Source organism: Nyctibius grandis, chromosome 11, assembly GCF_013368605.1.
Source record: "Nyctibius grandis isolate bNycGra1 chromosome 11, bNycGra1.pri, whole genome shotgun sequence".
NCBI classification, from domain to species: Eukaryota; Metazoa; Chordata; class Aves; order Nyctibiiformes; family Nyctibiidae; genus Nyctibius; species Nyctibius grandis.
This window is the reverse complement of record NC_090668.1, coordinates 26,820,293-26,844,844: the sequence shown is the minus strand read 5'-3', so window position 1 is coordinate 26,844,844 and position 24,552 is coordinate 26,820,293. Positions and strand designations below refer to the sequence as shown.

Below are 24,552 nucleotides of genomic sequence, written 5' to 3'. Positions count from 1 at the left end.
CCCTCCCCTCCCCGCGGGGCGGGAGCGGCGCCTGGGCCGGCCACGGCAGCGCGGGCACAGCCCTGCCGCGGCGTGGCAGCCCCTCGCCCCGCTCCACTCCCCTTGGCAGCCCCGCGCAGCCCGCTCTCCTCTCGCCGCCTCTACCCCCGCCGCTCTCCGGGCCCTTCGCCGCCGGGGATGCGCCCGGCCCCCCGGGGCAGCGCCTCCGCCCGCCGCCCTGAGCGGCTTTCGTGACCCCCCGGCCCCCTGAGCGGCCTTTCCCGACCCCCCTGAGCGGCCTTCCTGCCCCCCGGCCCTGCTTCTCCCCTCTCAGGTGCGGGCGGAGGCGGTGAGCGGGTGAAGCCCCCGCCCGGCGGCCTCCCCCATGGTGGGCTTCGGGGCCAACCGGAGGGGCGGCCGCCTGCCTTCCCTCGTCTTCGTGGCGCTGCTGGTGGTGATCGCCATCCTGGCCTTCAACTGCTGGAACGCCTCGTCGCGCCAGGCCCTGCTGCAGGAGGAGGTGGCGGAGCTGCAGAGCCAGGCCAAGCGCACCGAGGTGGCCCGGGGGCGCCTGGAGAAGAGGAACTCGGACCTCATGGGCAAGGTGGACTCCCACAAGAAGCAGCTGGAGCAGAAGGAGGCCGACTACAGCCACCTGAGCAGCCAGCTGCAGGCCAGGGACGGCCAGGTGAAGAAGTGCGAGGACAGCAAGGTAAAGCGGAGGGTGCAGCCGGGCCCGGGGCCGGCGGGAGGGTCCCCCGGCGCCCTGCGGGGTGGCTCTGCCGGGGGGCACCGTGCCTTCCCCCCCCGGCGATGGCCGGTGTCCCTGCAGCGGCTGCAGCCTCGGGAGGAAAGGAGCCCCCGCAGGCGCTTGTTCCTGGAGCTGGTGCTGGTTCCTGGAGCTGGTGCGTTGGCGTTGGTGCCTGTCGGGATGTTTGCAGCACACTCGGGTTTCTGGATGTGTCCCGGCAAAGAGCTGAAAGTGTCCAGCAAAGGCAGCGTGTGCGCTAGCAATGGAAACGCTCAGAGCTCACTGTTTTCCACACCACTACTTTAAAATTTTTTTATGAGCTTTCCTCCTCCGCTAAGATTATTTGATCTTTTGTGATCAGTCAAAAAGCTACACGTAGCCTTACAACTACTTGGCCTCAAGGAAAATGAAACGAGTATGATCAGGCGTCGCACCCCTGAGCTTGTTCGCCCTGTCTTTCTCAAAATGCCTTGCACATCAGGGGCTGCTTCTTATGCAGCCAGCATACACTGGGAAAAAAACCCCTTGCTGCTGACAGAACGTGTCGTTTTCATTAGCTGCGAAGAGACAAGCTAATACAGAGTTCAGCTTGCCCTTTCATGTGGCGGTGGCCTGGGGATTTCTTTTGTTGTGGAAGGGAAAATGAGTGAAAGCATCAACTTTCACTGTTCCACTTTCATGATTATCACAGGCAGCTCTTCACAGAGGAGTTAAGCAGACAAGTTCTTTTACTCAGCCGTGTATGGTAGCCTGTACTCTATTTGCATGCAGTTTGTAATTCTGCTAATTGAACACTTGGTCACAGTAGGATTTATGGAAATATGCTCGGGCTTATTCCTGGCTGAGTTTCTTTTTCTGGCCCTTTCATATCCCACGTTTGATGAGCAGTATAAGAACATGCATTTAATTGTCCCAGAAAAACTGACTACCTGCATGTCTCATTACAGAATTACAGACTCTTTTAAATTGATTTAGTTTGTATTAAAGTTATTTTTTATTTCCTACTGAACCTTAAAAATTAAGCCATTTGTGTGTTCAGCAAACATGATTTTTGAATTCCTTAATTTTTTCTGAGATTGGCATAATGCCTGATCAGATACGTAATGGTGGGTACTGCTGCTCTGCATTGGGAATAAATGCAACTAACGCCATCGTGATTAAAAATACTGTGATACTGGAAAATCTAGTTTAATTTATGAGTATTCTATGCAGATATCAAAATAGTTAAGTCTGATGAGTAAGAGGAGCTGAACTTAAAGCAGTTAGGTTTTAAGGAAGATACTTCCCCTTGTAAAAGACAGAAAACAAGTAGTTTTCTAAACTGTTGAGGTTTTTTTGTTTTGTGTTTTGTTTTTTTTTTTAAAATTGAACTTTTACATGCAAATAGCAGGCAGATAGGTTTAGTTGTTCGTTGCCCTCCTCGATAAAAGCAAGTATCCAAAGATAGTAGTGGCTTGGGAGCATAGGAGGTGGCCAGTCGTGGCACCCAGTTGGAACTCCCTTGCTCGGGCTGTTGAGGGTAGTAAAATGACATGAGTTGGTGGCTGGGCTGGGCAAACGAAGGGAGCAGGTCTGCTGGAGGCTGGTAACTGCGTTGGAACTGCCTGCAGGCTGCTGGAGAAGCAGCTGGGGTGAGCAAGGGAAGTAATGCAGGTGGGTGTTTGGAGTGTGGCTGTGCTTTGTGTGGGGGAGGTTGGTTCTGTGCTCCCAGGGCCATCAGCTCATTTCGTGTGTTGTAACTGGCTGACGGGTGGAACACTCCACTGGTGGCGTTCAAGAAAGCTATCAACTGTTGGGCTGCGTGGCAAGGCTTGCTTTTAAAACAAGAAATTTGTATTTTTTGGCAGTCTGTGGTGTCTTACTGTAGGACACCAGGAGAGAAAATGCAGGTGCTGAGTCAGGGTGCCCAGCAAGGGGTGCTGGAAGGCAGAGCCTGCCTTGATGCGCCCGATACAACCTGAGGGGCTGTCGAGCTGCACCTGCCTGCTGAGCACTGTGTTGTGCTCCCTAAATCTGTCTGGTGTTTGAACGCTCTCAGCGTCTGGCATCTCACAGGGGAGAGCAGGAGGCGGGAGCAAGAGAAATGTGGCCGGTAAACCTCACAAATTAATTTTATTGTTGATTGTATGCATGCTGCAGGATATGCCTGGTGTCTTCGGTCTTTGTTCCAGAAGCTGCCATTTGAGGTCATGTGAGCTCGTCGTTTCCTCCCATGTGAACTACTGTCATGTTCTCAGTGGCAACAATCCTAATTTTTTTCTAAAAAACCCCTTTAAGTGACTGTACTTTAGAGAGTAGAGAATAAAGCTCTATTTTAGAGAATAAGATCGGTTAAAAAGTAGTGAGTAGTAGGCATAAAGTGACCAAAAAAGGCTTGGCTGATAATTTTTTTCCTCTCAAAATGGAATTTGGCAAGGATGTTCTTTGAACAAACTGTGTTTTACCAATGATCTTCGTCCATTTGTGAAATGCAGGAGCTATAATAAAACACCAACACTGATAATTACCAGGGTATCAAGTGATCACCACAGATCTAGGTGGTTATCACAGTGTCGATCTGCTTTATGCTGCTTTGTCCTCATAAGTGATTCTTTGCCTTGTGGTTGTGCAAACCAAGCGTGCATTTCCCCCTGTCGAGGCAGCTTGGATTGCTGCAGGCAGCTTCCTCCCAGCTCCACGCTAGCCCGAAGCCTTGGCTCTCTCCTCCCTCCCCCTGCACCCATAACTAGCCGGTCACACTGCACCAGATACTGTTTGCTCTTGTGAGCAGATGTAGTAGTGTGACCTAGTGTCTTGTGTTTAAAAAAAGAGGAAAAAGCATGAGTGCTTGGGAATTCTCTCCTCTTACCCTGTGCTTGTCTTGATGAGCTCGTGATGGTCTGCTGGACCTTGGGACAAACCAGAGGAGTTCTCTTGGGAGGCGAGCAGGGATAGTGGTTGCCCTGGTGCTGGGGAGGTGATGCATGTAGAGGCAGCACTGGTCTCCTCAGTATTTCATGCTTTTTTTGCAGCATACTGTGAGGATATTTTTTTTTTTTAAATAGCTTTACATATCCCTTTGCAATAAGCTCAATAAACTAATTGAATGGCAGGAAATCTGTGGTGGAGAGCTTCCAAATGGCAACCATCCAGTGTGTAGGGGCTGGTAGCTCTGTTTTTGCTGTTGCAGCTCTCGGGAGCGTGCCTTTCTCCTTCCAAAGCTGCTGCTGGCAGTGCCAGGTGTGTAATACAGCCTTGCCCTTAGAAATGGTGCTTCACAGGATGAAACTGAATCCTTGGGAGCAGCTGGTTATGTTCTTTGTTGCCAAAACTCCTTGATAGCTCCTCAGTGTGCAAAGCTGTAGGAGCTGAAAAAGGCAGCTGACAATAGCAGAAGGACCATGGAGCTGTGGCATGTAGACCCTCGGGCAAACAGACTTCAGACCTCTTTCCTGCGCTGTTGCAGCACGTGTCCTGGCAATGTGGTGGGGATGCCCAGGCTCGTGGAGCTGCACGGAGGAGTACGGACGCCTGCTCGTGCTGCTTCGACAGGCACTTCGGAGGGTGTCCTGCCTAGGTAAAGAAACGACTCCCAGGGAAACAAGTGGTGAACTGTAAACACCCACCCCTGCTGCATCGGCAGCGATACCCCCTGTGCTCTGTCCTGCCACACAGAGATAAGCTCCAGCGTCTTCATGACTTTCTCCTTACAGTGCCTTTCGTTGCAGGACAAGGCTATTAACAACTCAGACGGCACTGGGAGGTTGCCTTGCACGTACGTAGCTCCAGCACGCACAGGATTTTTGATGTTTTTTTCCTGTGCAGAGTTCCTTGGGCTACAGAGAATTTCTTTTATACATCCCAACTGCTTTGGAAAGGATTGGAGAAGCAGAGAAATACGAACAGTACAAATAGGTCTAGAGTCCAGGAGGACACAGCTCAGAAAGAACTGGACTTGTGCCATGGTTTGTGGAGTGTGTAGGTGGAACAGATCCCATGAATCATAAAAAAATCTTCCCTTTCTACCCTTCAGATGGGGGACATTTGCTGTCAGCTGAGCTGTTTTGGATATAAATTCTGTCACTTTTCTCTGAAACTCAGAATTGCCAAAATGAAAGATTGTGATTAAACTGATGCTATCTTCAAATCAAACTCTGGTTAGCAGACAGGCAGCCCTCCCCCAGCCCACTGCAAGTTTTATAGGGTGAGCAGAAGGAAGGCAGTGGGAAGGCTTGCTGTATTATGAATTCTGATAGATGAAGGTTTGAAAACAACCCACTACTTCCCGGGATCTCCTTTGTAGATTCATCAGGTTCTGGGAAAAGAACAGCATTAGAGTGGAAGACAGGAGAAATTTGTTCGTTATTGCCAGTGGCTTTGCAAAACAGAGGAAGATAATTTTTCATTAATGCTCAACAAGTCGCTCCTTTTGTGTCTGTCCTCCTGTCCCGGTGTCTGTTGGGTGGAGGCTGGCAGGCTGGGCGCCTGGTGGAGTAGAAAGGTTTGGTGGTTTCCTTTGTCGTGTCCTTCTGCATGAAGTCCCCGCCGCAGGGGTTACTTGTGCTTTTGAAACACAGCCCAGGCAGCCCAACACAGGCGTTCAGTGGATCGAGAGCTGTTCTTTGTGCACCCTGTGACTGCAGTGCCGTGAGTGCCTCGGTGAGCAGAGCACACGTGTTGGGTTCTCAACGCGTGGCTGTAACACACCGAGAAGGCTCTGTAAGTGTCCCTGGTGGGTGTTTGGGTTTTGAATCGTATTTCAGAGCGATGTGGTCAGGGTTCTCAGCTTACCAAAAGATTGCATCATCTGCCGGTCTTCCTGGTTTTGGGAGAAGCCTTGTGCAGTGGCCGGGCGTTCCCTCCACACGGGAGCCGTGGCGGCTCCTCTCCACGCTCCAGAAGCCCTCCTGGCTGCTGCTGTGCCAGCATCCCGCAGGCTGGCACCAACTGAACTCTCCACGGAGCACTCTGCTTCATGAGGAGCCTCTATTATGCGAGCAGAGCTGTTGGCTGCGTGCCTCCCTGTACACTCTGTTCTGCAGAAAATCACGATTTCGGCAGTTCTGCTGTGGCCGTAGTTCCTGAAGTTAGAAATGCCCCTGCCTCGACCCGTGGGGGACAAATCAGACAGCACGGAGTCTGAGCGCCTCTGCTAAAAACAAAAACATTGCATGAAACATTTTTAAAGAAATGAATAAGTGGATAAAAAGGATGGTGGAGGTGGGTGGAGGAAGTCTCAAAGCAAGGGCGTCTGTCTGCGGGGTTTGCTTTGGCAGGAAATGCAGGTAAGTGACTCGGAGGCTGAGCTTCAGAGCCTGCGTGGGAATTGGAGCAGCCTGGGTGCCTGTCCCCTGCCCCGCGCGGCGTAGGTGTGCTGGGCTTCATCGGGGTGTTCCGAGAGGTAACTCTGACCCTGTCACCCAAGGACGACAGCCCTCTCTCGGCACCCCGTCTAGAGTTACCAGCTGTACCCATGGGGAAACTGCAAGAAAAATAATTCCAGCATCAGGGTTGTCTGGTGACGGTTGTAGATTTTTTCAGCCTTTCTCAGTGTGTTCTACATGTGCATCTTTCTCTTAATTTCTGCTGGGTTTTGTCTTTACATGTGTCTTTATGCAAGAACAAGACCAAACATTTTTACTTAATGAGTTTGTGTACATTCATTTCTTATTTATTGGAACTGCTATTTTTTCCTGACTAAAAATACCAAATTAAAAGCTGTTGTGGATGTCTACTGGTGTCGGAGTCTCTCTTATAAACAAAATGTGTGTAATGAATATTAGGCAGCATCATATTAAAAATTTACTTTAAATATACATTAGGTAAAAATTGTTTTTGCTACTGATGCTGTGTGTTTATTTTTATACACTTACGCTTTGACGTTGGAAATTCGCCGTCTCTCCTGCAGTATCAGAATGCAGTGTGTTTATTTTAGTCCTGACAGAATCTGTTTTTTTTCATAGAAATGTGTTCTGGAAATAAATTTAAGTCCTTGTTAGCAAAGCCTAAATATAGTGTTTAGGTTGGTGATATCACTACAGGTAACTAAATATACATTACTGATGTTTACAGGAACTTTGTGCGTGTCATTCTGATAATCCTGGACATCCGTTGTCTTTACAATGAAAACGTGCCCTGAGTCTTTGCAGTGTAAACCCTCTCTAACCTGCTCATTGAGTGTATTTATGTCATCATTTGTCCTTTCAGATGAAGCTGCAGAACAACGTATCGTACCAAATGGCAGACATACATCGTTTAAAGGGTGAGGAATTTCTGGCCAGACTGTGAAAGTGTGGTTTTTAACTGCCTGGGAACTGCAGGTTACACTTAAAATGAACGCTCAGGTGGTGCTGCGACATCCCATCCCGTGCTATATTGTTATATTTGTTTATTACCTGGTCTGGGTAAGTGTGGGGCTGGTTCTCAGAGACTTTGCTCTGCTGTCTGCAGACAGAACGTGTCTTCTGGCACTGCTTACTTCCAAGGCATTAGAATCATTTTCATGACCAAAACCCCAGTTTAGTGTAGTTTGGCTCAGCAAGATTGTGATACTTGTGCTGGGTTAGAAAAGGTCCAGAAAACATCTTTTAAGGCTGTTATACACAGACATGATTACAATGCCTGTAGTCTTACTGCACGGGTTTGAGCAGCCTGGAACAGCTAATGCCAAAATTTGAACATACCAGCAGACAACACACTTGGCATTTCTGCCTCTATGTAGTTGCAACTTAAAACAGTAAGAAGCTTAACAATTATTTGTAGCCTGAGGAGCAGGGAGAAGAACTTCTAGAACAATCACTTGTGAAGACAGGAAATATGTATTGGTTTTATGGGTAGTGGGAAGGTACCTTCTTTTGTACGTTGCAGAAAAAGAACATTTCACCATCGTGCCTAAAGTAACCTAGTAGTACTTTTGTGTTACTCAGAATAACAGAATCTTTCAGGAAATTAAGGAGATTTCCAACAGACAGGTGAAATAGGATTGTGTACGTCTTCTGAATGAAAAGGTAAAGAAAAATTTAGGGGTGTTGGCATAGTATCAGAAGTGTTGTTCTAAAATTCATAGTGACATTGGTATGCATGAGTAAACTGGCATCTTTTTCAAGTTAGTTTGGGAATCTTTAAAGTATATCTAGAAGAAATAATATAAAACTGGAGCAAATTTTTAACTTCTATAGCATTAGAAAGTTGTATCTGCCATGGGGCATTTTTTCTTATATTTCTATATTCATGTTGGTTTTTGCTTTTTGGTCTAGAGCAACTAGCAGAATTACGCCAGGAATTCATTCGCCAGGAAGATCAGCTTCACGAGTACAAGAAGAACAACACTTACCTTACAAGGAGACTGGAATATGACAGGTATGTCTTCAGCAATGTTAGTAACTGTAGGTTTGCGTGTGCAATGGAAGTCTGTGTTTATTAAAAAGCACAAATTAATCCTGTTTCTGCTAATCCTCCAACTTGAGTGATGTAACTTTGACTTAGTTGTTTGATTTTAAAGTTCCATTTTTTGTGTTGTTTTACTCCTCCCCCAAAGTGAGATATGATTTAAGAAAAATCTGACTTACTGGAATTGTTCAGCACTGGACAATTTTAAGTCAATACATTTTTTATAACATGGAGATCTTGGTTAACAAATACTTGGAAGACTTTAATCAACACAGCTCTGTAAGCCACCGGGGTTGTTAATTCTGTCTTTCTGAAAGTGTAATTTTATTTTTTTCAACTGAAGTTATATTGAAATTTTAAGTTCTCCTCAGCCTTTTACGTTTACGATGGAGAAGCAGGGAGAACAACTGCTTCTGAAGCTCTGGGGAATGGAGGAGATTCAAACATTTTCTCAAGCATTGAACTTTCACACACAAAAAAATATTCTTCTCTGTATGTGCTCTGAGTGTTTGTGGGTTTGTGGGAGCCAGGAGTTTTCTTGAGTTGGGTTAATCTCTGTGCGGCTTGTTAGAGAAGCTGGGACACTGCTGTGTCATTCGGATGTTGTTATTTGAGTTGGTGGCAGTAACTGATAGTAGTAGTTGTACATCTTCTGTGTTGACAGCCATGGGAGGTGTATTGCTTTCCTAGTAGAATTAATATATGCTGATGACAGATTAACTGTGCAGCTTGAATTTTCAGTCGCTTTCCAGGTTTTGGAGGAAATATGTTCAAGGCCATTCTGTTTATTTTACTGTTTTTCTGCTCTGTCCCTATTTTTTCCAGTTCTGCTTTCTTTCTGTATTCAGTCCATTTCCACTCCATACACATTCCAGGACAAGGCTTTTTGGACAGACTATTCTAGTTATATCTCAGGTTTGGCTTTTTGTGCCACTTCATATTTTTCCCCCTATTTTATTTACGGGAGAGCAGATACAACAATTGAAATATAACTAATGATGTGTTTCTAATCAAGTCTGCAGTGCGGGCAGCAGATCAAGGAGATGAGACTGCAGCATGAAGAAAACATAAAGAAACTAATGGAGCAAGTTGTGCGGGAGCAGAAGGTAACGCACAGCTCAGTTTCTTTGTTGAATTAGAAGAGCCCGACGGCGGCTGTTTGTTGGACTCAGCATTGCAGACATATGGAGGCCTTGGACATTTCTCCCCTAACGTTTTATGTGTTGTCCTGAGCAGCCCTAAATGGGTATTAGCGTAAGAACGTCTGCCTCTTGCTCAGTCAGTGAACTGAGCCTTGAAGATCAGGCTTAATTCTTTGCTACAGCCTTCCTGCATGACATCAGCGCGAAGGATTTGTTTCTTCTCTGTAAAATGGATATTCCTTCATAGCTCTCCAGGGTAGGATCTGTGTTCTTACAGCCTTGTAGAGGTTAGTGCTAAGGGGAACGTGATCTCTACTGAGGCCTCGAGGTGCTAATGTGATGCCAATAACAATGGTAATTGAATGGTATTGAGGGTGTAATTATGTGGTGCAAGCTGCCAGCAGAACACGGGCCTCTTTCCTACAAACAGGTGAAATAACCTGCTCTGCTTAGAATTTCAGTTCCTCGCTTCGTCTCTGTTTACAAACATTTCCAATAAGAAGGCAGACTCGAAGCAGATTTCATTCAGGTCTTTTCTTAAAGTCTAGGAGTGTTTCAAAGCCTTTGACCTGACCCTTAAGGCCAATAATGCCTTAACCTGTTTGTGTTATCCTCGAGCTGCATATGCCAATATAAATGTCATACAGCCACGCTGTATTGTACATGTTCTGTTCAGTTATGTGTCCATACTCCCACCTCCTACCCTCAGGATTCAGGTTCATACGTAGAGGCCTTCTGCTGTTGTTTGCTTTGGTGATCGCCTTGTTCATAAATGTGATTTTGCTTACCCAAAGTAATCTTGAATGTAAGGGGGGTTGTTTTGTAAGTTTCAGGGATGTGTTTAATATTGGTTCTTTATGAATTTCTTCTAACAGGCCACACAAAAAATTCAGTCCAGTAAAGACACTGAAGTCGGTCCCAATAATGATGACCAGGCAATACCTAAGACTGTTCCAGAGGCAGAAGATAAAGACACAGTAAAGAATGAGCAGCCTTCAGATCACATCGTAAATGGCAAAGGTATTTCCTGGGGTGGCTTTTTGTGTAATTTCTGATAGATAATGGGCTGGTTGTGTTGTATCCTCTGCTCTCATACAGAATCGTGCATTTCTCTGGAGTAGAACAATGAATGATTTGGCTCAGATAACTTGATTAGCTGCGTGTGTCTGTACTAAGTTAGAGTTTGTAGGTGTCCAGAGATTGGTGTGGCCTTTCATGAAAGTAGTTTCTTGCACAGTTTTGTGTTCACTTTGTTGGTTCGTTTGGCATCTCCTTCCTGGTGTGGCCGGCTGTGACCTGGGGATTGCCTCTCCACTCCCTGGGAGATGTGCCTTGGGGTGGGCTAGGGAAAGGGCACGTTGTTGGGGAGCTGGAACCTGCCCAGAGAAGGTGGCTGGAGGTGAGGAGCACTGAAACCGCTGTGCGAAGTCTCTAGCTGGGTAAGTCAGCAGGAACAGACGGGACCTTTGGTTACCAGGAGCTCTGTGGGAGGCTCTTGGTGAGTAACTCCTGCTGTTATTTCCTCCCTGTAAGCCTCTCCAGAAGGCAGATGGGTTCCCTTTGTTTCTACTTCTTGTGCCGCTGAGTCAGCACCTTTTTGTATCAGGTCAGTGTCTGTTCTGGCTAGCTTCTTGCAGCAGGCTTTTGGTACTCTGCTCCCAAGAGCATTGCATCTGGTTCCCACGCTTCACTGGGGATTGCACTGCTCCAAAGCAGTGTCCAGTGACTTCGACAGTGGGGTGTAAGGAGTGGTGTACTTGCAGTATCAATATGGGACGTGTTCTGTGGATAAAGGGCTTTTCTTCTGGGCTGAGAGCCTTCCACAGCAGGGAAATTCACTGTTCAAACTTGAAGGTTAGTAAGGCAGAATATCCTATTCTTGTCTTACAGAGAAAATCAAACCAGGAGATGCAGGCATGCCTGAGATAGAAGATAATGGCCCTGCTAAAGCTGAAGATACTCCCACTGGTTAGGAGAAGTATTCAAATACTTTCACATTTGGGTTCTTGGTGGCATATATATTCTGTTTTAATACCATGTGTTTCATAGTGAATGCAACGTTTTAAAAGCTGTCTATGGTAATAAAATTTAAGTGGGGTGTAAAATCTGGTAGTTCTTACCGTGCTTTAGAGGTTTGAATTCTCAAAACTGAATGCTTCTGATAAAATACAAGATTTCTGGAAAAAAAAATATATTTTCATCTACGGTTTAAAAACAAGAAAACAACAACAAAGTTTACAGGATTGTTAGAGGAAGACCTGACCTATAGTGTCTGTTTGTTTCATGTTAATGCTTTTGTCTGTGTATTTTATTTTAGCTTTAAAGAAGCCACTTATTTCAGCTCCTAAAAGTCATGGTCATCAACCTGTCATAAATCTTCCAACCGAACAGCCTCATGCTCCGAATCTGGCACCAGGTAAGATTGTTATTAGCAGGTGACAAGTCACCATTTTGTAGGATACCCATTAATGTGTATGGTGAATGTCAGACGTGTGTGGCCAGCCCTTTCTTCGTGTTTGATGTGGTTACAAAAAGAAAACCAACAGTCCATTTCTGCAGGATACACGATGAATGCATCCGTAGCCCGGCCTCCTGAGGCACTGAGGTTGCTGGTTGTACAATCTCTTTGTCACACACGCTAATTTTTGAGCCTTTTGACCCACTTCAGCCAAATTTGAGAGTTAGAAATTTCAAAGATACCTGCTTCAAGATCTCTTCCACTGGGCAGAGGAGAGGAATTGAAAGGAGTGCTCCTCCGTCGGGGTACTAATTAGACAGGGCTGCAACATATCATCAAGAGCTGACTGTTGATGTGTTGGTAGCCAGTTAGAGGTTAAACAGTGATACTACCACTTGCTCAGTGTCCTCCTGTGTCTGTGAACAGCTCGCTGAGGGTGATCTGGGGCAGGTATAGGACATGAGAGAACTAAGAGTGCTGCAGTGAAAGGCTTTAGAAGAATTGCAGTTAGAAAGGACACAAATCCATAGGAAATATACTTCAGTGCTTGTGGATCAAGTCACTTTGCTTCATGTCAAAGAGAACGTTAGGTTATGTCTGCACTGCAGGTGGCATGTTCAGATACTGTCCTGCTAAAAAAACCATTAAATACAACGTACTCATTATAGATTTGTGATGTGACCAAACAGCTTCAAGTTTTTTGTTATGCCCATTATTGGTTCTTTTGAAAAAGGGCAACAGAATTATTTCTTAATGTCTTTCCTTTCGCAGGGGATGTGTAAGCAGATTAGAAAACCAGAATTAGTGAGCTCAAAGTCTGTATACACATTTAAAGTTTATTATTTCCAAATGTCAGATCTCTTAAATAGTTCATGTTTTTGTTGTTCTGAGATAGTCCTTCGTTTCGACTTTTATTAATGAGAAGACATAAAAGCAAGTGAAAAGCTTCTGTGAATTTAGATCAACAGAAGGTTGCTGTGAATTTCAAGGGGACCAGGGTTTTCTGGATTCCTTGGTTATGTAGTCCTGTGACTCTGCTTATTATTTTTAGCATAACTTCTGTGACCTACTGCAACCTTCTCCTCAGATCACAGCTCTTGAAACAATAAATGATGCTTAGTAGATTTGAAAAGCAGACTCAGCAGGAAGATAAAAAAATACATAAATGTATTATTGTTCTGGGCTTCATCAAGCACTTAAGTACATACAGAAAATCAGCTGAGAAGGTAACAACTTAGGATTGACTGCGTATTAAAACGGGATGAATTGTCTTGTGCAGTAACATTATAACCTTCTTTTAGTACCATGTGAAAGCTGAACATGCTTCCTCATTCTGTAGGTGACAATGAGGGAAATGCTGACATTGCGAAGCAGATACCTCCAAATTCTCTCCAGCACTTAAATTTTGAAGAAAATATGGAAAATCAGAAAGAACACAACGTTGAGACAGACCATATAAAGATTCCAAAGAGCAGAGTTAGTGATTTGCAGAAGATGAAGCAAAGTAAGTTGGCCAATATCACATACTTCAATATATTAAGAAGATCACTTCATTTTCTGTCTGTAACGCTGCCTGTCTGGAAATTAGGAGCCATCACAGCGGGTGGCCTTCTGGAGAGTAAGCCTGAAAAGAAATGTAATATGTTACTGTGTAAAAGATAGGCCTAATGTGTCATCTTTCATCTATCTATTCAGTCATTTTAAAAAAAATATTTGCTTATAGGAATCTAAAATATTTTTAGAAATTACTACACATCTAAATAGATTAAGTGAAGACTTTTGATACATGCATGATGCTGAGTTACTTATATTCACACTGTATGACTTGGCTTAAATATGTTTTGGACAATACCATAAGAATTCAGACCTGACATAGGGGGTCTTGGTGGTGGTATGTGTGTATTGGCCAGCAGTTTGTTTTTCCATGAGAGGAGGTTTCCCAGAACCCTTCTCTTCGATGTCTGCTCGAGGAAGAAGCCTCCAGACAGGAGCAAATTCTGTGTTTGTTTGTTGTGTGTGGTGGTGGTAACTGCTGAGGCTCAGTGGGCAGGGAGCAGGTCAGACTTGCAGGTGCAGGTACAGCTGGCTGGAACCGCTGCTTTTGAGATGTGTCTGCGTTGCAGCTGATCCCGTGACACTGGGAGCGCGTTGTGCTGGCAGCATTTGATTTAGCATCTTCCTGTAGGAACGTTACATTGAAACAAGCTTCTTATGTATCAGTGGAGATACTACACTCCTAAGTATAGTACAGTGTATACTGACTAGGTCTACCTTAACGAGTTATTTTTAAAGAACTAATTCCAGTTGTTCAGCATTTGGGTGGGGAAGGGGCATCTGGAAGAAAGAACATAGTGCTGAAACATCTCCTCTTGTTTTTTACCCAAATAAGGTTTTGCTTTATTGTATAGCCATTACAAGTTCAACTCTAAATTTCTTTGTACTCACAGCTAAGTAGCACTTAGACTTTGGTTTCTGTGATTGAAGTCTGTCGGTACTCCAAGATGACAGTTATAACATTGGAAGAGCCAGCTTCAGAGTCACAAAAATGGGGAGGAAAAAAGGATTCTATAGCGTCCTGCCAGAGACCTGTGTTAATTCTGTGGATCGGACACACAGTGGTGCAGAAATGGCAATTTCAGTGAAATAGAATCATGAATTGGGTTTCAGTGATCAATGAGAGGAATTCTGAAAGCTAGGGTCACTCTCAGGAACATGGAACTATGAATTCAGTTTTGGCATAGAAGGTTTAGTTTGGGAAGTTCCCTTTGTTAGAGTTAAGTTGTTGTGGTTCCTTTTCATGGTCTAGAACTTGACTGGCCAGTATGTAGCTTGGAGAAATTGCAGGAAAAAAATGTTAACTTCTAGCAATCTCTTAAATATTCCTTGAATAGCAGAGAAATAATTTTAATGCTCCATTTATTGGACATTTAAAATGTTTTAGTTGCTGTTCTAAGCAGGGGTTAAATTAAAAGAGGGCCTGTGAGTGTCTAGTCTGGTTTGCTAGCAGATGGCAGTAGGGGGTGTGTTGGGGTGAAGGCGTGCACAGGGATGTGGGAGCCCAGGGTGCTCTCTCCTTCTCCCCCCCCACCTTGTAGCCCCTCAAAGGGTCGGAGGCTGAAGCCCGTAGTTAGCACCAAACTCCACCCGAGAGGTTTAAGCAGCTGCCTGAAGTTGTTTCTGAGCCATTAACAACTTTGGAGAGGTACAGGACACGTCTTTAAAAAGTGAATGAAAGAGGATTTGAGGCGTTGTAGAGACCCAGCAGCCTCGCTTGGCACCTGGAAAGGTAACTGAGCAAATCCTCCACCAGTTTGAGCACAACACGACAAGAGGCCAGCACGGATTTTTCAAGAACAGATTGTGTCAAAGTGATATGACCTGAATATGTGTTCAGAGGAACGAGAGCCGTGAAAACAGGAACGTGACTTTGTGGTAGGCAAATTAGTGGAGACCTGGGCAGGAATAAATCGCTATTAGGTGGGTGCAGAACTTTTTATTTGAAAAGCTTCTGTGAGATTTACAAAGATGCACCCTTTGCTCGGCACTGTCTGGGATTTTGAGTGCTGGGTGATAAACAGTGTAGGAGATGTGGTTTCAGCAGCAGTGAAGTCTGTAAACATAAAGCAGTCTGCAGTGAAGAATGGAGAATTACATGCACAGAGGAAGTGACAAACAGCAAGGGAGCAGCTCGGTCAAAACCGGTGTGGTCAGCAGTGGGTGTTGGTCACTGACAAGTGTTTGAAGTGAGGTTTTTCTCCTGGGATGTGTTAACAGGAATGTCAATAATAAGATGGAGGAAGTAACTAAGTGTTTTAGCTAATGCTTGTGAGGCTGTCCTCTGCTTTAAATACCAAAGAAAGATGGTGGGGAGCTGGAGGGAATTCAGGAGAGAGAAAAAAAATAAAGAGGGTTTAGTATGAGGGGGAAATAAAGCTCTAAAAAGACCGGCCTTGAAGAGGTGGGGAATGGACATGAATTTACTGGTTTGTTGTGAGAAAGAGATCTTTAGGGAAGGCTTCAGTTATTTTAATATCACTCGTGGATCTTTCTGGTGGCGTGGGGATAGGTGGATTCAGAAGCGGTGTGCAACCTGTGCCAGCTTTTCTTCCACTCTGTGTCCCCTGAGATTTGCCAGACTATTTAGTTTATTGAAGGAGCTTCCTGAGAATCGGGTGCTGTGGGGGGCTGGCTCTGCAGGCAGGAGCAGGGAGTGAAAGGTCTCTGGTGTAGGCTGTGAACAGACACCTAAGAGTCAAACGTCGTCACTGATGAGTCTTTTCCTTTTCGCTTTGCTCCTTCATGTTTGTAATAACTTGCATTGCACATCGTAACGCTGCAGTGAGGGAGAGACTTCATCATGTACTGAAGTAGCTAATCCAGGTTTCTAGGTTTATTTCCTGATTGATGAGCAGGGGGTGTTCTGGAAGGTCCGTTGGTGACAAATTCCTCCCTCTGGTGTGGAGGAGCCCAGCGCGGGCGCCCGGCTTTCACTGCGGACAGTTCCGTGGCTGGCGTTGTGGTTACTGAGCAATTCAACACTTGCTGTGCATCAGCTCGTGGGGCGAGACGAGGATTGGTCAGGGTGTCTGTCATATCTGTCCGGCTTCAGAATTGGGGAACTTCTTCCCAAAAGATATTTTCCTTTTCTATTTCGTTAGCATAGACTTAGAAAGCAGCTTTGGTACTAGATATGGAGACGGGCACATTGTGGCCGTTCGGTTTCAGAAGCAGCAGAGCCTGGCAGTGACGGCGGCACCGTCGCTGTTTGTGCCCGTACCTGGCACCCTGGAGAACAGCTGGGTGCAGCAAACCTCCAGCCCATGCTGCTGTTTGAAGTTGTCCCATAAGCAGGTCTGCAGTGATGAGCATGTGGACAGCTGCTCCGAGTAGTGTGTTTGTAAGGGTCCAGCTGTGAGTAGCACCCCATGAGGTGAGTCAGAATTCAGTTCAGCAGATGTTAGCATCAGCCACGTCCTTCTGGGGCATCCCCTGCTGTCACTAACCTCTTGTACTTCATGACAGCATGTTCCACTGTCCCTCAACCAGGCAGTCCATGTCATGCCTGCGTTAGGGACACTGGCTCGTGTTTGGAGCGATTCGAGATCCACAACGCCGTCGAGATTCCAGATCTTGTCTGTCTGCTTCAGAAGGCAGCTGGTGCATCGCTGGCTCCAGCTCCCAGCCACTCCTCTTCTGGTGTCTGCCTGAAGTCTTGGTATCCCAACACCATTATCTGTGCCTTGTGTTGAGTATTGATGTTCTCCTGGTGTTGTGCCAGGAGTCATCTACTGCCCAGATCAACCTTTCCTTCTGTCAATGTGAATTTATTCAGTACTTTTTTGCCACAGTATTGCTGGCGTATCGACAGGCGTGCGTTTGCTGTAAGTGAAGTGCATTCAGTTGTCTTTCCATAACTTGTATATTTAACGTGTGCAAATTGTACAGTTCTGTCTGGTTTTTATATATAATGCAGCATCCAGAAATACAAACAGTAATAGCAAGGATTACTCAGTTAGAGCTAAATAGAGAATGAATAATGTATTAAACTTATGGTTTCTAATCAGGTCCTAGTTTCTTCTTGCTTATGAAAATAACTGAAACTTCTGTCTCTGTACCTTTGAGCTGTGTGTGATCACTAGATGTGATTCATCTGCTTTTCTCCCCCACCCAGATAAGCAGAATGTTATTGTTTCTGTCCTGGTTTTTATGTACTGCCACGTATGATTTTCATTGTTTTAAGAAATAATTTCATTTTTACGTCTGTCCATTGTAACCCCAACCTCCTTTTTAATCCTGATACTGAAATCATATTTACCAATTTTACTTCTCTCTTTAATTGCTTCCACTGTGAATCACTTCGCATCTGCCTTGGCAGACTTTCCTCAGTCCCTTTCCAGTCTGTAGCGATTGTATCGCACTTTAATCCTATTTTTTTCCTTTATCCATAATCCCTCCAGACTTGTATCCTCTGCAGGCTCATTGTTTAAGCAATGGGCAAGCAGGCTGATCTGCGCTGGACTTGAACAGATCTCCTTGTATCCCAGTGAGCACCAGCTCTGAGCCTGACACCACACCAGTAATCTCTCACTGTGTGCGTGGTTGACTGTCGAGTCATTTCAGAGTTCCAGCTAATTCTCCTTTTTTCCTGTGCGTTGTTTCAGTATCTGGAACTATTCTTAATTCTTTGCTAGGAGACAAAAATACTGGATTCAGAATATTTTGAAAACTTAAAGCTTAATAGGAAACCAGAGTGTAAAGCCACGTTAATTAGGTAGTTTAAAAACATCAGTTCCGAGATGCGAGGCAGATCTTTGCTGGACTTTTACCCCTGATAGTGTGGTACAGACTCTGCGGTCATCGCCACGTACGAAGTCAGCGATGCGTTGCTCCATTGTGTGTACAAAAATGCCAGTGCTGCTCAGAAGTCTAGGTCCAGAAACCTCCAGGGTGTGCTCGTCAGCATCTCCAGAAGACTTTCATTAGTGTTTGTAGGTACTCAGACGGAGCTTGGTGTGCGGGTGAAGCTTCTAACACTGAGATTTCACAAGATGCAGACGCTGAATGACCGAGTACGTCCTTTTTGCCCAGAGGTGTGCCATAAGCCCTGTGGTTCTCCCCCTGCTACCCCCTTCCTCCTCCAGCTGGAAGTACTGCCGAACCCCGACTCTCTTAACCTGCGGTCTGCTGTCGTTTAGAGTCTTCCTGTTTCTTTCCTCTCTGCTTCTGACTTAATCCTTTGCCTACTTCACAGGCCGATTCTTTGATGAGAATGAATCCCCTGTTGATCCGCAGCAGGGTTCTAAACTGGCAGATTATAATGGGGATGATGGTAACGTGGGTGAGTACGAGGCAGACAAGCAGGCTGAGCTGGCTTACAATGAGGAAGAGGATGGTGATGGTGGAGAAGAAGACGTCCAAGGTGAGCTTGGGCCTTATCTCCATCCCATTGTAACAAAATCCATGCTGAGTTTACTTGTTGAATTTGTGTAAAGCCTCGCTATTTTTAGCTGCTCAGAAATTTCTAATACAGAATTAATAAGCTTTAGGCAATCTGTAAAACCTGGCCTTGCTCTCCGTTTGGAAGCAACGTGACAGCAGTTTCCAGTGAGAGGGTTTTGATACTTTATTTCAGTCGTGTCTACAGTTCCTGCTAGGAAAGTCACGACTTCAAATTTCAGAGATGTTTTGCCTAAACCCCCAGATCTGGTACCTGGCGAGCTGGGGTGTAGCCTTTGCCATTGCCAAAGCAATTCTCAAATACAGAAGCATCATTTTTTTTGCCTGCTGCTTTTGTCACACCTGCAGTGAGGTGTCACTGAGCAGTTCTCAGGGTCGTTTTTGTGCACAGTACACAGATTCAACAGGCGTCTGGTTTTCCTCACTAACCAACCTTCCAAACTCACGAGTCTGGTGCTCGCCTAATACCCGTGTGTGCATGTTCACCACCTCTTGCTCTGCATGCGTCTCGTGCGTCGCCTCGCCATCGCTTGTCTGCCATCCATCTGCCACGTGGGCTACAGCTCTCCATCCATTTGGTGACAGTTTGTGCAAGGCTTGCATGTCTGTAGGGCAGAACTGTTTACATAAGCATATGTAGTATTTCCAATTAAGGAAAGTGCAAATTAAAGCGGGGGGAAACCCCAGTTTAAGTTCTACAGGCACCCTGATTCTGATCCTTATAGTGCAAGGTTTTTTAGCTGGTAGTTTTTCAGATGTACTTAATTGGTTTGCAAGCATCGTTAATGGGAAACGCTGATAAAAAGCAACTGATTTCTGTGGGCATGCAGGTAACTGTGCAGGGTAAGCATTTTTTGGCTGGGCTGGTAGTTTGGAACTCATGAATAAGCAAAAGAAAGGTATGGATCACACCCCTGGGCAATTAATGAACTTACTGATAAAAATGAAAACTGCTGCTGGTGCTCCAGAAGACGTGGCCTGGTTTGTTACACTTCTGCTCAAAATGGTAGCAGTGGATTTTAGTCACCCTGGATTGCTACGGTCTGTCCCTCTGGATGGGTTATTGTTGGGTTGAAATTTGCTTGTCCAAGCTGGCTTCCAAACGAAGGCGCAGAAGGACGTACAGCTGCTGCTGTCGCTGCTGTGCTGTGGAGGGGGGAAACTCGCTTCTAAGGATTGTGATCCTTGAGTGAAAAGGAAAGCGTGGTACGTTGTGCGTGTTCGTGTGTCTGAGCTCTGCTCTGCACATCCAGGTTGTGTGGGTTGGGCTTTTCATGTTTGGTTCAGTTCCCCTGAGTAAGCAGTGGGTGATGCTGGGCTCCTCAGGGCGCGAGTGCCTTAGTGGCCTTCAGAACACAATTCTCCAAGGTTTCACCAAAGCCACGTAACCGTTACTGAACCTGTGCTGACTTCTGCCATGGGCCTCAGCCTTTGGGCTCATCCTTCCCCGCTGCCGAGCGGGAGGTGGGAGGAGGTGGGCTGCCCCCGCCGTGCAGGGCTGCAGCTCCTGCCGTGCCTCAGAGCTCCGTGCTGGTTTGCTCATCAGCACAAAGCCATCGCTACGGTGGCCTTCACAGGGCAACGAATGGCTGTAGGTAGCAGGAGTTAACATCATGTGTGCTGTGAACTATTACCAGTAACGTGAACAGCATTCCTGTGTGCCACTGACGAGAGGGTGGGTATGGTAGAGTAGCAAGCGGTGGGAAATTGTTAAAAACCGTAGAGATTGTGCTTGTGTAGCTTGCCATGCAAGGGGTGTTTGAAGAAATAAGAGCTCTGACTGCAAGTGGCCTCATCAGACTGTTTCCCATTTAGCGGTGGTACCTGTCAGTTCGCTGCTCTGGTGCTTTAAATCTGGAGCTGGCAAAAGATCAGCCCCTCTGGATGTCTGTGTAGACTAGTGGAGTTAATGTCTGGTAGTGAAGATTAAAGAGTGACTCCTGGAAGCCTTTTCATGAAGAATAGGCTGAGCAGTGTATGTTACTACCTCAGACCTGATTTCCAAGCCCTTTGTCATCTTGTTTCCTACGAACTTGGTGCCTTGATTTGATGTAAGTCCAACAGCGTGGCAAGTGGTACTTCCCAAAGCAGCATTTTAGGAAAAGTGCCTTAGTCCACACTAATTTGTTTGCAGGGCAGGAGAGGGTAGAGTTGTGGGGCTTTGGGAGGCAGGGTGGTGATAGTTGTTTAGGGAAGGGAAAAAACCCTGAATTTCTGTCTAAAAACTATTAGAAAAACATCACATGGTTTTGCATTAGGCTGGAACAAAGCATGTGGCATGTGCAAACAAAGCAATTTAATTAAACATGTTTTGCTGTTGCCACTAGAAATGTGTGGGCCTTAGATTGGAATTATCCGAGGAAAATACACAGATTTGGGAGACGGGCTCATGCGAATGTCAGTGTCCAACCTGCACTCCTCCTCTCAGTCCACCCGACTGAAATGCAAGGTGATGTTCAAAAGTTGTTGGCTCCTACTAGAGTCAGTATGTTTTGTGGTGGCTGGTTGGTGGAGGATTATATAAACCAAGTGGTATCCACATGCTGTGTGAGTAGTCTCTTACCGAACAAAAGCACGTGTCATGTGGATAAAGCTCAGCCTTTTGCTGCTGGGGGGAGGTTGCCGTCGGGTACCCCCCTCGTGTGCAGGAACTGTTGTGAAGTGTTGAAGAGCCTCAGGCAGCTTATCAGAGAGGGAAAGACTTAGTAAAGCTGAACTGTGCTTTCTGTTCCTGTGAGCAGGCATCCCTCCTGTTCCAAGGAGCACAGCTCCTTTGAGGGCAGAAGGCTGGGGACCCACGCAGGAGGGATCTGAATTGTGGCAGGTAGAATGCAGAATATTATATTTTAAAACATCACTTAAAAAAAATACTCAATGTGCATTGTCTTGATGGATTTTTATGTGTGCGCTACGGTAGATGGTTCTACTGAGAATGCACGAGGCTTTTTAATTTTATGATTTTTCATGAGGCTCAAAAACCAAAACCCAAGGAGCAGAAGTCAAGGAGTAGGACAGAGTAGAGTGGTGGAGAGAGACAGTTGTGCTGGATCTGAAAGACAAGGTCTGCCTTAGTCTGGAGGGGGTCGTGCTGATTCCCTGCCCTCGACCCGAGGTACCCGGCCTGTGTAAGCTCTTACAGTGAGTTACCTCTGGAACGGGTTAAAACATGGCAATGCAGCTCACCACAGTAGGTGACTTTGTAGTTGGGTTTTAGTGGGAGAATTTGAAACCTGTGAAGGAACATTCTCAAATTACAGTAGAGAGTTTAACTAGTTCTGCAATCTCTTAAGTCAATAAACCCCTGAAACACGGCTGCAGTAAAGGCAAAGATATTAAATAGTGTGAAGTCCCAGTTCCTCACAAGGGACACCTCCCAGCGTGCTGACAGCTGGACTTGTAATCGCAGGCCCGTGGGCGCTCTCTGTATTTTCCCCATGACTTCACTCCCGTAAGCTGAGGAGGCCGGTCGGTGTGGATGTAGGCATCAGCAGCATGTTCTGGGAAAGTACATTTAAATATTTTTTCAGTAGTATCACATCAGATTTGATCTGAATATTTTAATTGCAGATGATGAAGAAAGAGATCTACAAAACGACCTCGATTATGGCAAGCCACGCTTCAGTGATGGTTAAGGCCGGGATTGAGCAGGGAATGGGGATGAGAAGAGAGCTCCACGGAGGAACTTGACGTGCTGCAAAACTGAACCATTTCTGCTTCAGCATTCCTTACTTCAAAGGAAGCTGATCACTAAAAGTGATGAGTTACACTCAAAGTCAACAAAGTAACAGGAGGAAACAGTTCTGTACATGTGTACATAATTGTACGATTGCAAATTGTATTAAACTACATTTTTGTTGTTACATTGAGCCAATTAGACTGTACCTTATCTGTAATAATCTTTACATTTAAAACTGATATTATAAATACGGGCTGAATTGTTTCTGCAATCAGAAAACTTTGTAAACTGGAGAACTTGTACAGTTTGTATCTCATGTAACAAATACACAGTGGAAACAATGTACAGCCAAAGGACTCCTTTTCTACAGTAATACCTGTATGAGCAAAAATCCTCCTGCTTTTCTCACCAGTGCTGTGCTTTTGTATTTTGCAGGTGAGCTGTCGGTTGCGAATGAAAACTGAATGTTTAAAAAATTGCTCCTTCCTTAATGTAGCCCAGGACAGGCTCGGACAGGCTTCGGAAGCAAAGTACCATTTTAATTCTTATCTCCAGTGACCAAATCTTGTAGCTAGAGCTGGAAATGGGTGATAATAGAATTTTAATAATTTGATACATCCTGAAAAAGTGGTGTAACTAACAGCTTATGTTAAAGGGTGATATAAATAATTCAGCACAGCTTGTAGGAAATCTTTGTGTATGTGTTAAAGAGAGCAAGTGGGGTAGTGAGAAAGACAAGTCTCCATCCACTTTGTAGGAACCCTAACGGAAGGAACAACCCTTGCTTGGGAAAGATGTTGTACACCCTGTTGTACTGTCCCAAGAGCACCCATCCCGTGTCGCAGTCACTCAAGTTAATTTACAATTTAATACTTTGATACAGATCTCTCGACATCTGCCATGCTCCACATTTTGATTTTCTATAGCGGAAGGTTTGTAAGTTAAGGTACTTTTTGTATTCTGTGTTTAAGCACTTTCTGAATTTTAGGGAAGTGATTCTGTTGATCTGCAGTAGTGGAAATGAAGGTTATTAACCCACCCTGCTTCTCCAAAGGGCTACTGTGAAAAGAAATTATAGGGCCTTTGACATGGGTGATTGTACTTTATCTCTGTACTCAGGTTCCAGTTAGTAACAGTCAAGGTTTCCTCAATGCCAGTTCTGTGAACATTTTAAACTTCAACATATTTTCTTCATACAATTTTTTTTTGCTACAGGGATCTTCCACCAATCAGTCTTAAGTATACAAGAAATACAAATTTCAGATTCTGGTGATGCATCTCAAGGGTTTTCTTGTTTAGGGCTTGAGCTCTTCATTCCGTACTTCTGGAAGGCAGATGGGAGGAGTAGCCCTTTGCATGGTGTAATGTACTTCCAGTTGGAAATAAAATGCTGAACCTGCTCAGAGTTAGATACCATACTAATACCACACCGTGAGTATAAACTTGTACCAGGGTTCTAAGAATAGCAGCCTTCAGAAAATACTGTATTTAAACAGTGCAGGTTTTTGTTTGTCTTAAAATGTAATTTCACCCTGAATTAGGTGTTAACTTGATTCTTCTAATGAAAGCAACATTTATGGGTTCTAATAAATTAAGTTGTTTAAAGTACGGGAGGCTTCTGGCTTTTTCTTTTGACTTTTAAAAATTGGATTAACTCAGGGCTTCGCAGAAGCCTTCGCACCCACCTTACCTACAGGTTAAAACTGGTCAGGCAGGATGAGAAAGAGGAACGTGTTTCATACTATTTGAAGATGGTAAAAGGGCAAGATACCAGTCCAGACAGCCACGGGGTCTGACCCAGTACAGTTACTTCTTGTGTTTATCTGTTCTACTCCTTGAGAAATTGATAGTCACAACTTTATGGCTTAGTTCATGGTCAGCCAAGGAAGGTGGAAATACAGTTACGAAGGAGAGACACGAGTGAGCTGCACCCACAGCACTCAGCAACGGTTTGACAACAGGCAAACGCTACCACTTCCCTTTGGGTATTTGAACAGTGCTGGGAGCCTCGGACAGTGAAGTGTACGCATGAGCTGAGGGCTTGTTTTGCCTCTGTATTTTAGGAAAATACTTGGCTTAAGTATAGGCCATACAGAACACGGTTTGATCCTCGTGGGTATCCTTTTAAGGAAGCTAATTTAGGTCACTAAGCACTTTACCCTTCATTATTCAGTGATCCAACGTTTAAAGAATTTTATTTCTAAGGGGAATTGTTCTGTCA

General features: G+C 45.2%; 1 protein-coding gene across 2 annotated transcripts; it reads left to right on the top strand.

Moving 5' to 3' along the window:
- Nucleotides 1–23,939, top strand: GOLM2 (golgi membrane protein 2). 2 transcript variants are annotated; one of them, XM_068410271.1, is made up of 10 exons: nt 1–691; nt 6,917–6,971; nt 7,966–8,068; nt 9,114–9,204; nt 10,116–10,260; nt 11,131–11,208; nt 11,558–11,656; nt 13,038–13,202; nt 18,450–18,617; nt 22,223–23,939. In XM_068410271.1, the coding sequence occupies exons 1-10, from the start codon at nt 365–367 to the stop codon at nt 22,285–22,287; spliced, it is 1,296 nt and encodes a 431-aa protein (XP_068266372.1). In that variant the 5' UTR covers nt 1–364; the 3' UTR covers nt 22,288–23,939. The 2 variants fall into 2 exon arrangements, with proteins under 2 accessions (XP_068266372.1, XP_068266373.1); XM_068410272.1 differs by lacking the exon at nt 18,450–18,617.
- The last annotated feature ends 613 nt before the right edge of the window (nt 23,940–24,552 follow it).

Bases quoted from the DNA above. Each gene is read 5' to 3' on its own strand.
- GOLM2 (XM_068410271.1), top strand. From the start codon at position 365: ATGGTGGGCTTCGGGGCCAACCGGAGGGGCGGCCGCCTGCCTTCCCTC. The intron at 11,657-13,037 runs GTAAGATTGTTA...CTCATTCTGTAG, and splicing joins TGCTCCGAATCTGGCACCAG to GTGACAATGAGGGAAATGCT. The intron at 13,203-18,449 runs GTAAGTTGGCCA...CCTACTTCACAG, and splicing joins TTTGCAGAAGATGAAGCAAA to GCCGATTCTTTGATGAGAAT.